Source organism: Saccopteryx leptura, chromosome 2, assembly GCF_036850995.1.
Source record: "Saccopteryx leptura isolate mSacLep1 chromosome 2, mSacLep1_pri_phased_curated, whole genome shotgun sequence".
NCBI classification, from domain to species: Eukaryota; Metazoa; Chordata; class Mammalia; order Chiroptera; family Emballonuridae; genus Saccopteryx; species Saccopteryx leptura.
Genome location: NC_089504.1, coordinates 181529777 through 181548074, shown reverse-complemented (window position 1 = coordinate 181548074; position 18298 = coordinate 181529777). Strand labels below are relative to the sequence as shown.

The 18298-nt window shown below is 48.0% G+C and overlaps 1 protein-coding gene across 5 annotated transcripts in view; it reads left to right on the top strand.

The window, feature by feature from the left end:
- The window catches only part of SLC6A12 (solute carrier family 6 member 12), a 29611-nt gene extending 24774 nt beyond the window's left edge, over nt 1–4837 (top strand). For all 5 annotated transcript variants that reach the window (XM_066369544.1, XM_066369539.1, XM_066369541.1 and 2 more), the window contains exons 13-16: nt 152–254; nt 2051–2151; nt 2652–2822; nt 4423–4837. In XM_066369544.1, the coding sequence (XP_066225641.1) occupies nt 152–254; nt 2051–2151; nt 2652–2822; nt 4423–4566 (519 nt within the window). In that variant the 3' untranslated portion in view covers nt 4567–4837. The remainder of the gene's footprint in view (nt 1–151; nt 255–2050; nt 2152–2651; nt 2823–4422) is intronic.
- The last annotated feature ends 13461 nt before the right edge of the window (nt 4838–18298 follow it).

Genomic DNA, 18298 nt, shown 5'->3' with positions numbered 1-18298 from the left:
TGGGCACACTCCTTTTAGATGCAAAGAATAGCTTCTCATGGCCTGGGTAGGGTGGCACTCAGATGGATGTTTGCCCTGCTGCTGTTTGGTAGAGCGTGTCCCCTGCTGCCACTGGCCATGGCCTCACTCAGCTTGCCTCCCTTCTCCACAGGGGGGGATGTACATCTTCCAGTTGTTTGATTATTATGCTTCCAGCGGCATCTGCCTGCTCTTCCTTGCTGTGTCTGAAGTAATCTGCATCAGCTGGGTGTATGGTGAGTGGGGTGGGGGCGGAGCCTCTGGAACCGAGCTAAGGGCGGGGCTTGCCTGGGGTTAGAGACAGGGCTTGCTAGCCTCTGGTTTCTATATGTTTTTGAATTGCTGCCCTTGTTCATTTTCCTTGGGGAAAAGAAGTTTACCCATCGCTGGAAATTCAGGCATTCCTAATTATGCATGTAGAGCAGGGATAATGACACAATGAGTTTCTTGAATGATGAGGGTCATTATAAATAATGGGTCAGTTTGAGTTTCTTTTCTCTTTAATACAGACAGAGACTGCTAGAGGTCCTTCCTCAGTGGGAGTTGTAGTTAATAGGGAACTTCAGGGCCACTTATTCTGATTCTCCACAGATCCCCACAGTCCCGTTCAAAGTCATCACCTAGACTTTGCTTGAATCTTCCATGAGCAGGAAAGTCAGTCCTGGGTTTCTGAGGTACCTTGCCCATTGTGGCTGTTGTGCATTTCTGTCTTACACTGAGGCGAACTGTGCCTTCCACTGACTTCTTCCTGCAGCCCTGGCCCCACAGCTCGGAGGTAACTGGCCAGTGGTGCTGAATGCCCTCACACCTCTCTGCTATCCTGCCTGATAACAATGGGGGTGGGGGAGGCCTTCAGGGACTGAGCTCGCTCCCCTGTGTGCAAGCGCTCACTACCTCACAGCCTGCGCAACAACCCTTTACAGGGGAAAGTGGAGTTCAGAGAGGTTATGGTTCTTTCCTGAGCTCACACAGCTAGTGAGTGGAAGAGCCATCACCAATAGCCCAGGTCTGTCTGGCTCCACTGGGGTTGGGGGAACACACAGCAATGTCACAAGGCTCAGGGCAGAGAGAGGGAGAAGGGTGCCATGTGCTGAGGCCTTGGGACAAGCGTGAGAAGGAAAGTTGTGTCTGGCTGCCCTCAGGCTTCCTGTTTGGTGCCCCTCCTCTCCTTAGAGATGTCCCCTCCCTTCTCACTCAAGCATCTGATGTCTTCCTGACTGTCCCCTACTTCTTTTCAAAACTTGTTCTCAGAGAGGGCCAGAGGGTCTGATGAAGTCAACCACAGTCAGGTGTAAATGGCTGATGAGATGTAATATGTTAAGTTTACACGCCAAGGCAATGACTCTGTAACAGTGGCATTTCCTGCTTTAATGACCAGAGGGAAGGTATTTTTTTGGTGAAGGGAGGCTAGAGGGGTCTTCTATGTGTCTTTACTAATCAGGGGCTCTTCACTTCTTAGGAGACAGAGCAAATGTGAAAGCCTGGGGACATGAAACAAAACCAGGCAGTGTTTTCCTGCACACACGTCAGCCCTGTCACCCTGCTCTGCTCTGCTGAGAATGCAGAGGGTTCCTCTGGAGCCTAGAGTCAGACTTCCCAGTCATGATTGGTAGCGATCTGGCCCTATCTGAGCCTAGAGGGATCTGCCTGAGCAGTGGCACACTGCTGTTTTGCCATTTTGACTTGAAACTAAATTCATCTTTGCTATGCAGACCAACAAGCATCTGTATAGCTCTGAGGCCCGTTTTAGGCTCACACCCTCCTCTGTTGTTAGGACAGTGGGGTTTTCATCCCATGCTAGGGGGACAGAGATTTCACAGGGAGGGTGGGTGACCCCAGGCCCCTGGCTTGTTGGTGGCAGCTCCTTCTCCCTCCTTGTGCTGTGTCTGGGCTGTCAGGCACCCATCTCAGTCACGTGCCCTGATCCAGTTCCCTGTGAATGGAAGAGCACAAAGCCAGGTGAGCCCTTCCCAAATACCCACGAGCTGTCCCCACCCTTCTGTTTTCACCCTTCCCTATTGTGCCTGGACAGGGGCAGACCGTTTCTATGACAACATTGAGGACATGATTGGCTATCGGCCATGGCCCCTGGTAAAGGTCTCCTGGCTCTTCCTGACCCCTGGACTTTGCCTGGTATGTGTCCGCCTACCTAGCTCTTTACTTCCGCCTGCCTTCAGAGGACATAGGGAGATTAAGGACAGGCTACCTGAGTCCTGGAGCTCTGTCCCTGCCTGTCCGGTGACCTTGGAAGGCAGATCTATTCCCTCTGATGTGTTGGTTCCCCTGGCCCTTCTTTTCTGGGCTATCTCTCTAGCTGTTTGTTTTACCATCATTATCATCTATTCCAATTCCTGCTCCATCCCTTTCTCCCAGCATCTCTACCCATCTGCCTGATTTCCCAGTTTCTGGTCTCTCTGTCGGCTTAGAGCCACTCCATATCCCCTCCCCTCCTTTTATATCTCCTCCCGTCTCAGTCTTTGATCTGGGCCCACGCTTTGCAAATGGCTTTTACTATTCCACCTCCTAGCTGTACCACAGTATATTTAACGTGCCTCTGTCACTGATATTTAAGTTGATGAAGAGGGAGTTTCAATGTCTCGTTCTCTCATCTGTGCCCCTCTCCCTCCTTCTAGGCCACTTTCATCTTCTCCCTGAGCAAGTATACACCTCTCAAATACAACAGCATCTATGTGTACCCTCCCTGGGGATACTTTATTGGCTGGTTCCTGGCTCTCTCCTCCATGATCTGCGTCCCACTCTTCATCATCATCACCCTCTTGAAGACCCAAGGTTCCTTCAAAAAGGTAGGGGGCTAGGGGAAGGGACATATTAAAGAAGGCATCGAGAGGTGGGACTTTGGGCAGCACACTATAATTTGGGCCCAGCTGTGAGTGTGGTATAGCCCTTCAGTCTAATGGAACATTAAAGAGAAGGTTCTTTGAAGACCAGTCTGATAGTTTCATTTTTCAGAAACACTCAAAAGTCCCAGAGTCCTAGACCTTCAGAATCTGACCTCTAGAAGATCATCAGAGCAGGTTAACCAATGGTAAACTATCAAAGGGTTAAGGGAAATGAAATCACAAATAAGAACATAAATGGGCCCAGACACAGAGGTTTATAGAGCACAGATTTCTTGCTCTTGGGAAACTGATAACTAGCTATCATGGCCACTCTGCACACAACTTCCTGACTTCTTATCTTAACCCTGTCTGGGGAACCATGTGCAAAGGCTTCCTGTGTAGAGTATGGGACATGTGTTCCTGGAAGGATATAAAGCCAGTGTCCCACAAAGACATTACATCTATAGAAATCTATCTGGCCTACAAGTAGCAGAAAACTCAACTTGCATAAGCAAATAGACTTATTTTTTTTCTTACAAATCAAGAAGATCAGAGACAGAAGTTGCTGGATTTGGTTCAACTGCTCAAAGAGGCCATTAGGGACCAGCCTCTTCCTGCACTGCCATCGTGAGCATGTTGTGTCTTTATTATATGCTTATCACCTCGTGGTCACAAAAAGGTTGTCATGACTCCAGTCATCACATTGGCAATCAAGGCAATAAGAAGGGAAGACAATACCAAAAACACCAATAATGATAGTAATGTAGTACTACTAGTAAAAACAATAATAGATGTCTATTGAGCATATAATAGTAATAAAAATAGTAATAATAATAATAACAAAAGTAGATAATGATTGATGACTTATCCTATTTGATGACTTACCCTGTGCCAGGCACTGTTCTATGAGGTGTATATTCTTTTTTTTTTTTTTTTTTTGGTGACAGAGAGAGAGAGAGACAGACAGAGAGAGGGACAGATAGGGACAGACGGACAAGAAGGGAGAGAGATGAGAAGCTTCAATTCTTTTGTTACAGCACCTTAGTTGTTCATTGCTTGCTTTCTCATATGTGCCTTGATCGGGGGGCTACAGCAGAGTGAGTGACCCAGGCTCAAGCCAGTGACCTTGGGCTTTAAACCAGCAACCTTTGGGCTCAAGCCAGCAACCATGGGGTCGTGTCTATGATCCCACACTTAAGCCAGCAAAACCATGCTCAAGCTGGTGACCTTAGGGTTTCAAACCTGGGTCCTCTGCATCCCAGTATGATGCTCTATCCACTGTGTATTCTTATTATCCTCATTTTGCAGATGAGTCAGAGGGGTTTAATGGATTGCCTAAGATTGCACAGGTTAACAGAGCCAGGAGTGGAACCTAGTTCACACTCTTAATCACCATATTATGGCCTCTTCTTTCTTCTCAAAAGATTTATTTCTTTACTCACTTATGTATACTGAGCTTCCCTTATGTTCCTGGCTCTGTGCTGAGCTCAGGGGGTACAGAAATGAGGAAACATCTTTGCCTTTCTCTCTAATAACATTCACGCATTCCCTCTTCTCTCCACAGCGCCTGCAACAGCTCACTATCCCGGACCCCAGCCTGCCACAGCCCAAGCAACAAGTGTATATGGGTGGTGGCCCTGACCAGGACTATAGGCCCTCCCCAGTGAAGGAGGGACTTCTCAGTGGGGAGAAAGAGACCCACTTCTAGGATGTGGCTCAAATCCAGGTGGCTACCAAGCCAGGAACCTGAGTCAGAGCCACCCTTTTTCCTCAATGGACAGCCTTCACCTCTGTCCCCCCCACAGCCCTGCTGAGAACATCTATGATGACTGTGGGCACTCCCCCGTGGAGGCAGGACTCCCCCCTCTCCTCTCCTCAGCTGGAGCAGTGGCTTCTGGTGGGCTAAAGATGGTCCCACTGGAACATGCCATGCTGTGAAGCAACTCCCTGTTGGAATACACCATCTTATTTATAAAGAAGGGTGGTCTTTTTGGAGTTCACCATCTGATTATAACACATTACACTGTGAGGGGTCTCCCACTACAGGGATGTGTCCTGACAGAGTTTACTACGTTGGTACATTGGGAAGATAGTGCCAACTGGAATACATATTATGATCTGATTCAGAGAGTGCAATGGAACACACAATATTGGATTCTGACATTCCTCTAACGGGGGTCCTTAACTAGGTTTAGCATTCTGAAGTCCAGGGGGAGGGGACTAGTGAATCAGCCAAGAGGCAAATCTTCACATGCCATCATTGGGTTGAATTTTTCAGGAGGCATTCTGTGCAGGTGTTCCTAGCTCCAGCGCTAGTTCTACATTCTTCTTGAAATGTTATCAACTCATGGAACGTTCAAATAGAAGGGACTTACAGATGATACCTGGGCTTTGCAAATATGTGGCATGTAGTATGTCCTATGCCCAAGACAAACGGCTAACTGATCACCGATTCTTTCCCACTTTACAGTCCTTCCAAACACAGTGCTCCAGGCAGCTCCATTTGCCATGCTGCTTTCGTCCACATCCCTGACTTCATGGATGATGACCAAAGAGACAAAGTGGCTTTTTCAAGTTCATATACAGCTCCTCAGCACCAGAGATATGTCTAGAACCTGGTCTTCAGGTTCTCAGGCCAGTGTGCCTCCCATTCCCCATTCTTGCCTTAATTAACAAGCATGTATGGATGCTTGCCTGTGTACCGCCTTATGCTCTCTTGGGGTAGGAGGGGGGAGGTCCCTTCTGTGAAGGGAGGAGCAGCTCTCCCTAGATCAATGCTCCCACTATAGTATTTTCTCTGCCAACCCTACTCACCTGACCAGATTTCCTTTCTGGGCCCTTCATTCTTGCATTCTTGCCACTTTTATCCCTCCTCACCCAGTGGGGTACTTGGGGGGCTTCTGGTCTTAAACAGAGAGGGAGATGTATGTGGGTGGGGTGCTCCTTTCCCCATGTCCCTGGCAGATCACACAGGTCCTTCCCTGGCTGGAGGAGGCTTTCTGGAGGAGGAAGGCAGGGCTGTGTTCAGGGGAAGCATGGGGGAGGGTGGAAAGGTGGGTAGGCCACTCAAAATAGGTTCCTGTGGCACAGCCTGAGAGCCGGAAGAAAGGAGGTCACCTGGGCAGACTGATACATAGGTAGATATCACATAGAGCCAGTGGCTGGTGGCCGGAGTAAAATAAAAATCTGTGGTCTGGCCTTGGCCGGTTGGCTCAGCGGTAGAGCGTCGGCCTGGCGTGCGGGGGACCCGGGTTCGATTCCCGGCCAGGGCACATAGGAGAAGCGCCCATTTGCTTCTCCACCCCCCCCTCCTTCCTCTCTGTCTCTCTCTTCCCCTCCCGCAGCCAAGGCTCCACTGGAGCAAAGATGGTCCGGGCGCTGGGGATGGCTCCTTGGCCTCTGCCCCAGGGGCTAGAGTGGCTCTGGTCGTGGCAGAGCGACGCCCCGGAGGGGCAGAGCATCGCCCCCTGGTAGGCAGAGCGTCGCCCCCTGGTGGGCGTGCCGGGTGGATCCCGGTCAGGCGCATGCGGGAGTCTGTCTGACTGTCTCTCCCGTTTCCAGCTTCAGAAAAAAAAAAAAAAAATACAAAAAAAAAAAAAATCTGTGGTCTGGCCATGGGGGGTTCCATCTTCAGCAGCCCAGGCCATCCAAATCACTCACCATCCTCTGCCCAGAAGTGTAGGTGCTTCTCAACTTGTAAGAATAAATATGTTGGCACACTGGGTACAAGCAGATGTCCAGACTCATAGGTTCTGATAGTCCCCTTCTGCATGCCTCAGGACTGCGCCATGCATCCTTGTTCACCTTTTTTTTAACTAGTCGGTGGGTCAAGAAGGAGGTACAGCCTGACCAGGTGGTGGCGCAGTGGATAGAACGTCAGACTGGGATGCGGAGGATCTAGGTTCGAGACCCCGAGGTCGCCAGCTTGAGCGTGGGCTCATCTGGTTTGAGCAAAAGCTCACCAGCTTGGACCCAAGGTCGCTGGCTCGAGCAAGGAGTCACTCGGTCTGCTGAAGGCCCACGGTCAAGGCACATATGAGAAAGCAATCAATGAACAATTAAGGTGTCGCAATGAAAAACTGATGATCGATGCTTCTCATCTCTCTCTGTTCCTGTCTGTCTGTCCCTGTCTATCCCTCTCTCTGTCCCTGTAAAAAAAAAAAAAGAAAAAAGAAAAAAAAGAGAAGGAGGTACAGGAGGAAGGGATGGAGAGAAGCTGCTTCAGTCAGATCACTCTGGTGGATGAGACCAGGGAGCCTGGCTTGGGGCAGGCCTAGTGCTCTCTGCTTCCCCCTGATGGCCAGTAGGAGCAGGGCCACCTCCCCAGGCTCCCCAGGCTCCCAGCCTCAGGCCTCCTCAGCACCCTTTACAAATAGGAGGGAAGCGCCCTCCCCTTGTCCTCAGGATGAATGGACAATCTGGGCATCTATCTCTCCTTCCCTGTGTAAGCTTCCACCATCTGGAACCAAAACACTTCCCTCATCCTTCTCCCCAAGGCCCCAGTGGGGCTCCCCAGGAGAAGCAGCTTGCTATAGGGCAGTAGCTGCAGAGGACACACGGGTGGCCAGGCCTGCTTCTCAGCTCCCTGTTGCCACCCCAGTGTGCCATGCTGTATGACCTCGGTTCTGTCCGCCTGGCAAATGGCATTTCCTGTTGTGGGTACAAACTCTCCAGCTCACAGGGTCCTGAATCTCGGTCTCCCTGCCTCTGCAGACTGTTCACAGACACCACTGTCCTCTCCCATCTTTCTCACCCCAGGCAAATTCCCCAGATCCTCTGGCTTTAAAGTCACAGCCCGTCTTATAAAGTCTCTGCTCCGGCCCAGGAACTGCTGGGGGCGGCCTGCCTCCTAGTCCCAGCACTCAGGAAGGAGCCTCCGGGGCTGGTGGGTCTGAGGGATCTGGATGGGCTGGCATGTGGCTGGGGTAACAAGGCCTCAGGAAAAAGGACTTCTGGCCAACTTCACAGCTCATGGGAACCCACTCATACTGGTGCCACAACGTGGGCAAGGAGCAACAATTTGATTCTTTTCTTTTTTTTTTTCTTTTGTATTTTTCCAAAATGACAAGTGGGGAGCAGCAGACAGACTCCCGCATGCGTCCGACCGGGATCCACCCGGCATGCCCACCAGGGGGCGATGCTCTGCCCATCTGGGGCGTTGCTCTGTTGCAACCAGAGCCATTCTAGCGCCTGAGGTGGAGGCCATGGAGCCATCCTCAGCACCCGGACCAATGGAGCCTTGGCTGTGGGAGGGGAAGAGAGAGATAGAGAGGAAGGAGAGAGGGAGGGGTGGAGAAGTAGATGGGTGCTTCTCCTGTGTGCCCTGGCCAAAATCAAACCTGGGACATCCACATGCTGGACCAACACTCTACCGCTAGCAAAATGATCCTTTAAAGAGCACTGATACAGGTGTGTGTGTGTACATGCACATGCGTGCATCCAGAGCAGGTATAGGGTTAAACTGGGGTTCTGTTTTCATCTCATCTCCTTGGCTTAGTTTCACACTGGTGGCCAAAGGCCTAATCTAGCAGCTATTACTTGTTTGATCAGTGTGTGATTAAAAAATATTTTTTAAGTGTATGCCCAATTACCCAAACCTGAGTTTTTCACACTTTTGTGTCTAAAGGCATTTGAATTCATAACCTGTGCCCTGGGGGAAGGACTGAGAACTGTGGAAGGCAGGGAACCAGAACCCTGGCTTGAGTAGGTAGGGAACCAAAAGCCAGCAGTCTCAGGAATCTCAGGAATCCCAGTGCCTCCGAAAGGGGTTAGTCATAGGACAGCCACCAACTCTGGCTTGCTCATGTGGGGCTTCTGTAATGCTGGTGGTTGAGTCCAGGCAATTCCTCATTGAATTCAGGCAGACAGTAGAGGAACTGCAGAGCCAAAAAAATGTCAGGCCATAGCCATTTATTGGAGGCTCACAGAGACAGGTGAGTGAATAAACAAAGGAAAGCCTGCTTTTTGCAGTGAAGGGCAAGGGATCAGGGAAACTGCTCCTCGCAGTGGCGGGAGAGAAATCTGGGAGAGTCGCCCCCAAGGGCAAGCACCCACACTTTTACGTAGACTATAAGTCCATGGCACTGCCACATGCTCATGCACTAGTCAGGCAAAGTTCTTTCAACCGGGATACCAGAGAGCAAGCCTAACACAACTGTTTTCCCCACAGCTTCCCACTCACTAGACCCTCTGATATTTATGAATCCTGATTAATTTACCATCCCCCCTCGGCTCTTCCCTTTTCCAAAGAAGCGTGATGGCCATGTTACCTGAAAGCGGACCTGGCCCTTGGGTCTGCCTAGGGCTATCCAGTAGTGTGAGGGTTCTTGACTTTGTGTAGGAAAGATTTCACAACACGAGTGCAGGTGATTTTGAGAGTATATTTACTAAAGCTGGGGACAGTGAAACCAAGGAAGGGCTTAGGACAGAAGAAGCAACAGGAGAGCCTAGGTGGGGCTCTGCTTTGGCTCCCAAAAAAATGTTATAGGGAAGAAATGAATGTGGACAGCACTGCTTTGGTTCAATGGAAAGTCAGAGAACAGAGGGCCTTGGAGACAGGGTCAGGGGGTGAGCCTGAGACAAGCTGCTGCATTGCTTCCCTGGTTGCAAGTCTCATGAGGACTCTTAGAGTTTAGGAGATGCGTGCCTGTGGGGGAAGAAGACAGGGAAGGAAAAGGGATTGGCATGCTCTTGGAAGAGAGACTGCAGAGAGTGCCCGCTGGGTCCTTTGCTTTGAGGGTTTTTCAAAGTCTAGGAGTTTAGAGGTCTTAAGCAGATAAAATATATTTATATTATGCTCACTTTGTTAAAGATGGCGCTGCCCACATGGAAGCCCGTCTCCCAGGTGATGATATTAGTTGCCCTTCTTCTTGGGATGGGCATGATTATATTAATGTGTGTTGGGGGAGGGCTGTGGGCAGGCAGGATCCTTGGGGCATGGTTTTAGGACTAAGCCTTTCCCACCTTTTTGATGTGGGGTGGTGCACTCTCATGAGGAATCCCATTATGCCTCAGATAAGTGATTTTGTATCAGAGACTTCCTTGTTTACATATTGGATTAAAGGTTTTGAACCTACAATATAAAATGGGGCAGACCGAGAGCTTGCTCTCTCTCAGTTCCTGAGATTAGCATTAGAGGGGAGAGCAGAGAAAGGCCATGTGGAGGAGACCAGGTGGAGCAGCCAAAATGGTGGAGTGTTGAAGAGAGTTGCCAGTTTGTGCAGAGAGAAGGAGTTGGGGAACAGAGGTGAATAAGTCTGGTGAGCTAGAAACCTTTGATTCTAGGAAACTCGGATAAGTCAGTAGCTTTGTGAGCATTGAATGAGTGGGTTTTGGAGCCCAGTGTGTGTTTTTACTTGCCCGCCGGGTTCAAGCTAGGATTAAAGATGATGGCCCACCAGTTTTTGGCTCCGTTGTTTCATTACCGTCTGTCCAAATCCTATGCATCTTAGGTTTCATCTCTTTAATTCTGCCAGTAAGTCTGTTTCAGGGCTTTAGGCAGATGACCAACCGCAAAGGAATGTCTGATGTCGCAAGCCAAAATGTTCTGGCAAACTTCCATAAAAGACCCTCCTTGGTCCAGCAGCCAATGGGCTAATGCCCCACGACCCTTCTCACTCCCCCTCCCCAAAACCCTTAAAACCCAAGTCCCAGGCTGTGCCTGGCGAGACTCTTCCTTGCAAGTCAGCCCGGCAGGGTTCCTTTCTTCCTTTCAATAAAGCCTGTTACTCTGGTCTTTTCGGACTCCCATGGATTCCAACATTTGGTGCCGAAACCCGGGACGGGGAACCAGTTGTCTGGACGATCCCTTTTTGCCGTCCAAATGAAGCCTGGATAAGCAATTGTAGGTCGATTGGCCAGCAGTCTGACCCTGTCCTGAACGCCTGCTGAACCAGAAGGTAAGGAGTTTTTTCCCTTCCCCTTCCCCAGTCGACTTCTCTTTTCCACAAAATCTTCTCTGGTTGGACGGTTTTCTCTGACACATCTCACATTTTGAGGGGTTTGACTTTCAGTCTCAGTAGACTGCACGGAAGAGTAGGCACCTAGCCAAACTTCTCCATTCTCTCTCTCAGAACTCCCTGACAGGTGGTGACAACCTTTATCAGGGATGACTCCCCCACATGGAGATTTTCTCCTCTTGGGACAGTGACAAAAGGCGAGGACACCCCCTCTTGCTCACCTGTCTCCACTATGGGCTCTTCAGAGTCTAAGCCTTCCAACCAGACCCTTCTATGATGTCTCATAAAAAACCTCACTAAGTTAGGCCTCTCTGACCTTAAGCCAAAAAACCCTCATTTTCTTCTGTAACATGGCGTGGCCCCAATACAAATTAGACAATGATTCCCATTGGCCTGAAAATGGGTCATTCGATTACAACATACTGAGAGATCTAGATAATTTTTGCTACCGGACAGGAAAGGCATCAGAAATTCCTTACATGCAGGCTTCCTTTTACTTCTCTCCTGTCCTTAATTTCTGTGCTGCTTGTTCTACACACAGGCCGACTTTTGGCCAAAGAAACCTCACCTAAAACCTCCACCCCTAATCTTTCCTTCTCCGTGGACTCCCAACTCTCTCTTCCTCCTGCCTGACCCCTGAGGGCGCCCCCTCTCTCGGGACCCCTCTCTGGTCCCTCTGCAAATCTCTTCCACTTGAGTCTCTTCCCTCCAGAAAGCCCCCTCCCCTTTTTTTTGCTGAATCCTGTTTCTTATTCTCTTGCAAATACCAGTAGTCTCTCTTCCTCCTCCCCTGCTGGCCAGGGGCCCCTCCCTTAACCACTGTTCTTTTTTTTATATATATAAATAAATTTTTATTAATTTTAATGGGGTGACATCAATAAATCAGGTACATATGTTCAAAGAAAACATGTCCAGGTTATCTTGTCATTCAATTCTGTTGCATACCCATCACCCATAGTCAGATTGTCCTCCATCACCTTCTATCTAGTTTTTTTTGTGCCCCTCCTCCTCCCCCTCTCCCTTCTTCCCTCCCCCGCCCCATTACCACCACACTCTTGTCCATATCTCTTGGTCTCGTTTTTATGTCCCACCAATGTATGGAATCATGCAGTTCTTGTTTTTTTCTGATTTACTTATTTCACTCCGTATAATGTTATCAAGATCCAACCATTTTGTTGTAAATGATCCGATGTCATCATTTCTTATGGCTGAGTAGTATTCCATAGTGTATATGTGCCACATCTTCTTTATACAGTCTTCTTTTTTTTTTTTTTTTACAGTGATTAAAGCCTTTAAGCAAACTCTTGGCCAATACAGCAAGAATCCATAAAAGAGTAGTGTCCTTAACATGTTCACCAAGTCCAAGTTGGCACCAACACCATTCCAAATCCCTGCAAATGCAACCCAACCCCAGTTCAGTCCATTAGGAGCTGTCACAAGGAGCGGGAGTCCAGGAAAAGTCCACATCCAGGAAAAGTCTGCATGGCACTGGAATTGTTGTCACAATTCTATACTTTGCAGCTCATGTCCAAGTCCCAATGACCGCTGCTTCTAGCTGGTAATGATTCAGGTAGACTGGAAAAGCCATCTGCAGCATGTGTGGAGATGGAGCTTCTGTTCTCCTCTGCCTGGAGAGATGAGACCAGGTTGCTTTTCCCTGGAGCTCTGCGACTGTGGCGTGGTAAAGAGAACCTTGGGATACACTAAGCTGGGTGGCAAAGGTAGATTCATAATTGAAGTTGGCAAAAGGGGAAAAGAGAGCTCTAAATTAGGAGTAAGTCCTAGCCTGAAATATGAGTGGGGCATTGAGGTAGGAGGAATAAAGGAAACACTATATATTAAACAAAGCAGCAGAAAATAGGACTATCAACACCCACAACAGAGATCTTCGAGGGAAGAATAAAAAACCTGACTATTCAGGCAAGACATAGTTAAGTGGCCCTTGTGCGAATGAGATCAGTTTACCTGCTTCTTGGAAGAAATACCCTAGGCTCGTCCACAGTGTCGTAGATGAGGCCGATGGCCCTGGGCACCTTCAGCCTTCAGTGGCAAACCCCAGCTTTCTGGGCAAGGTTAGGTCATAGGTGGCTGGAGCAGGACTGGAAGAGACTGAACCCTCCCTTAGAGGAGCGAGGGGGAAGCCTACCTTCCAGTATCCCTTTTTCCTCACAGCAAAGGCATGTAAGCCTGGCAGGCTTTAGCTCAATGATCTTCCTCTCCACTATTGAAGCAGGACCCAGATGGCATCCTACGAGACCCCTTTGGGGAGTTGGAACATTTAAGGGCGTATCCTAAAAGCTGGTAGTTCACCTGATCTCTATTGGGCTTTTTCTGCCTCTTGGTACCTTAAAAGCCATGCTCAGAAGATCTCGCTGATGGGGTATCCACTGTTCTTAAACCCCTACTCCCTCCTTACAGACTGGCGGCTCTGTCTCTTTTTCTTCTTTAACCCATTCCCCACAGATGGACAGCTGTTCCAGTACTCAAGTCTCCAGGCACAAGGACACCAGAAGGGCAAGGACAAGCTGGCTTAAAGTTGGATGGGGAGACGGGACGGTGTGGTGAGCTGGGAGGGAGCCGGCTGTGCAGAGGGATCAGGTCTCTTGCATAGGTTCAAAGTCTCTGGTCTCAGCCAGACACGCGTCCGTGCCCCTGTCGCCCAGCAGGCGGAGCCAGAGCGCAAGCCACCGGTGACTCGGGTCCGGGACTGGGTGGGGTGAGGGGCGGGCCCTGTGTCTCTGGGCGTTGGAGCATGGCGACAGTCACGCCGTGGGAAGGACGGACAAGCGCTCCGCAGGACCCTGCACGCCATGGCAGAGTCCACCACCCGCCACTGCTGCCTGGGCTGGGACTTCAGCACGCAGCAGGTACTGTTGCCCGCCCAGGGTCAGGGCGGGGCGGTGCCACCTCCTCCGCATCCTCAGGCTGGCTGGCGGGAGCCCGGTGCTGAGTCACCTGGGACAAACCGGGGGCGCACCTCCCTCTCTGACTTCTCCGGGACTTGCTACCCGCTAGCAAGATGAGACAGTGGTCCAGCCTGTACCCCAGCCCTCCCGGAAACGGCCTCCTCCCCCCACCCCGCAGCAGGTGGATCCTGGGGACGTGTGGTGGGGAAGTGTCCAGAGGCACCTGGGGACCCTGCGGGCTTGTGCGCGGTTCTGGCCATGGAGTGACAGAAGCCCGAAGGGACTCAGCTACTGTAAGATGGGGAAACAGACGGGTAGATGAGCACACAGGCATAATCCATGACCTGGAACCAGATCACTGTTGTAAAGTAACTAAAGCCCCAATTCCACTGGTTTTCGTAGAGGCACCAGGTCCAAATAAGTTTTTGAAAAGTTTTATTAAAGTAGGAAATTTATTAAATATGCTGGCCGCATATGGCTGACACAGGGCAACAGACCCAAATTGTGCAGCCCCCAAAAACAGTTCAGGGGCTGTTTATATACTCTTAATTATACATGAGAGGGGAAGAAACCTGACATCACGGCATAAGTTTATACCTTTTGTTTAGAGATACATACATTAACTACATGCTTTTAGGAGGGGAGGGGTAGTTTCCATAGAGACAAATGCCCATAAATGGCTCATCAGTATAAGAAAAGATTTTAATCTTTCTTCCTGTACCTGGCTAGCTATTCACCCCTCCTCCCATAGGTATGGGGGAAGGTCAGAGAATCCAAGTCTCCTTCCTCTTCTGCATTTACAACACAATGCCATCGGCCATGTTAGTTTTGATGCTAATCACACAGGCATAGAAAATCACACTTACAAAATCTTTCTGCACGCCTAGCCCAAATTAATAAAATGTTCTTTAAGCTTTCTAAAATATTAATATTAATTCTGTAGCTTTTGGCACCTTACAACATCACCACTTGAATCTTTTTTTTTTTTTTTTTTTTGAGTGAAATGGGCACAAGGTACAACTGACCTTCGTTCCATCCTTGGTTTGCACCAACCTGCCGGGTCTGCTTGGGTCAGCGTGTTCAGCACTGCTGGCCAGAGATTGGGATGTGCTCCTCCCAGGACCCCTGCACAAGAGAGCAGTCAAATTTGCTTCCAGCCTCCTGTGGGTGCCAAGGCGCTCTCCCTTAACTACAGTCAATACAATTGTAGTCAGGCTTCTCCGCAGATCGGCCAGGGAGGCAGGCCAGTCCGTGACCATAAAGTCCTGTGAGACCCTGGATGTGTCAGATTGCCTTGCAAAACTTCAGTTTCCCCATCTATCTAGGAAAGTAATTGGACCCCTGGATTTGGAGGTCTGCAGCATTGGGACAGTATATGTCTCTGGACCATGGACATGGCCTATGGGAACAGCCGAGGGGCGTTTGCATGGTCTCTCAGATCCCTGCAGACATGGTCCCCAGAGACATCTCCAAACCCTAATGTTCCATTTCTTGGCCTCCAGGGCTTTCTCAGGCCTCCTGACCAGGGGCAGGAACCAGCTCATCTGTGAACATTCATCTTTAGCTTTGGCTGTTTGGTGGGCAGAGAGATTTCTTGAGCCACACAGGTGTTTCAACTCAGTCTCAGCTTCCTCACTGTACTTAATCTTTGCGTATGTCCCCAGATGAGGCTCTGTTGCCATGGTTACGACGATGCACCCCTCCAGCCTTCCAGGAAGTCTCCAGGTTGGACCAGTGTAGAATCTGAGGAAATCATAAAACATTTAATTGGAAATATCCATCAGATAATTGACTATATCAGTTTGATGTCTGAAGGAAATAAGAACTAGAAATATAGTTTTGTGAATCATTTAAATACAGCTGATTATCAAATGTATGACTTCTCTAAAAGAGTGTATATGGATAAAAAATGGATATCCAATTAAATCTTGGGAAAGGTCCCCAGTGAAGTGTAAAAAGAGAAAGAAGAGCCAGCATAAAAGTGGCCAATGTAGGGAAAAAAATGACCATCACAAAGATCAAGGGAAGAGAAATTTTCATGAAAATAGAAGTGGGTACTTCTATCTCATCACCCTGGTGAATTTAGTCAATTGGAAGAGAATCCAGCTGAACTCAACTGCATAGACTACTCTGCCCGGTGATTCCACTTGCAGGGCCTCCTTGTGTTAATGGTACTTTACTGAGAATAGTCAAATGTAAATAAAGGAAACCATAGTTAGCAAAGGAGCAGCCTGTTAGCCACTAACCCCACCATCTGTGCCGGTCTCAGGAAGCGCTTGAGAGTGGTTTGTGCCGAGTGTAAAGGGTAAGATTGAAAAAAAAAAAAAGATAAACTTGAGTTATAAATGAAAGTATTCACTGACCTTGTTAACTTGAGAATTTAAGTAATGTATACTTGTTTTTGCCACTATCGTGAGTGTGGTCAGGGAAAATAACAAACTATCCATTGAAAAACCTATATTACCTAACCTGTACCACCTGATAGCCCGTATGAAAGTTAAACCATTAGCTGGAAATTAAATGCTTTTGTGCATTAGCTTGGTTTAGGAGCAGCTGTTGGAGTTGGCTGTCTGGGTGGCTCTCTCTACCTCTTGCTGTGACAAGAAAATTCAAGCTTAACAAAGCAAATTCATTTGGGACAGTGGTTCTCAAACTTTTGTATGCATCAGAGTCACCTGCAGTGTTTTGTTAAAACACAGATTACTGTGAGTTTCTGACTGAGTAGGTGTGGGGCGAGTTCCAAAAATCTGCATTTCTAACACAGTCCTAGGTGTTGTTCCTGTTGCTGGTCCTGAGACCCCACTTTGAGAATCACTGGCTTAGCCAAAAGGAGACAACATCTATGGCTGCACACAAATCCGAAAACTAATAAAAAAATCACTTATTGGCTTTAGTAATTGCTTTTTGGTAATTTTTGAAATGGAATTTATAAAGCTATGAAATTTCAAAGAGCTTCTAGTATAAAACTGCTGAAAAAATAGAAGCAACACATATATATTATTATCCCTTAAGTCAGCTTTACATTGGGTACATAATCCTAGTGGGAAACTGAAACAAAAAAAAGATAGCCTTTGAACAAAATTTGAATATGTCATTCATTCATTCTTTCATTCAATTTATTTATTTAATATCCAGAATAAGCCAGGCACCATATTAAACTCTGAATGGTCACAATAGACATTGTCCCCAATATCTCACTGAACTTAGAGAGGATTGAGAAAAGACAGAAAGCAAATGTACATCTATATGATAAGTACAGATTTCAGGGAGCTCATAGGATAGCATCCAAATAGCAAGATTCAGGGAAGCTTTATAGAGTAAGTAATAATTAAACTGAGCACTGAGGATATGTAGGATTATCTAGGTGAAAATCGGGGGGTATTGGTGTGGGGAAACTGGCAGAGAGAACAACAGTGCTGTCTAGAGCAGTGGTTTTCAACCTTTTTACACTTGGGGACCAATAAAAATAGAATTATTTCAGGGGCCACTAAGACAGAAATCAACTAATATTATTGGGTCTATAATCTTCATACAACAGCAGGATGGTTAACTCTTGCTGACTGGCACAAAGTTTCTGGCAGACTGGTATAGGTCCATGGACTAGTGGTTGAAAGTCATTTATCTAGAGGCAAGATGGAGGATGTCAAGTTTAAGGGACCCAAACAAATTCAGGGTGGTTTCAGTACATGGGCATAGGGCATGCATAAGAGGTGGGGCTGAGGGTAAATCAAAGCATCATAGACCATGTCAAAAATCTCGGGCTTTTTATGAAGAGCAATGGGGAGCCAATGAAAGTTTTTTAAATAACATTTTTTGAAGACATAATTTATATACCATACGATTCACCTATTTACAGTGCACAATTTAATAGTTTTTAGTATATTCAGAGCTGTCCAACCATTAACACAATCAATTTTAGAACATATTCACAGCCAGAGAAACCTCATACCTATTAGTAATCACTTCTCATTTCCCCCCAATTTTCCCAGTCCTAGACAGCCACTAATCTATGTTCTGTCTGTGTAAATGGAATCACACCACATGTAGTCTTTTATTGAAGAGTTTTAAGCCAGGAAGTGGCACCATTTCATTTGCTATATATGGAAAGATAAAATCTGGCTGACACATATAGCCTGGATAGGGGGTGGTGGGGGAGGGAGACAGAGATGATGGTGAACCTAGAAGTAGAGACCCATTAGGGAGTTGTAGAATGAGTCAGATGAGAAAGCATGGTAGCCTGAACCAGGTTGTAGAGATGGAGAGAAGAGAATGAAGAAATATTTAAGAGGTAGTATTGTCCGGGCTTGGTAATTAAGGGGGTGTGACATATGAAGGGAGCAAGCAGAAAAAAGATGGCTCTCAAGTGTTATCTTTGACAGTAGTAGATGGTTCTTATCACTGAGGTGGGATCCCACAGGAAAATCAGGCCTGTGATGAAATGGAGGAAATGGTGAGTCAGTGTTCACTATGACATACTACATGCTGCCCACACTTATGTTGGCATCAGTAGCTCCTAATCATGGTAACACAAATCCTTAAGAAAATATATTATTTTTTCAGTCTTTCATAAGATCCC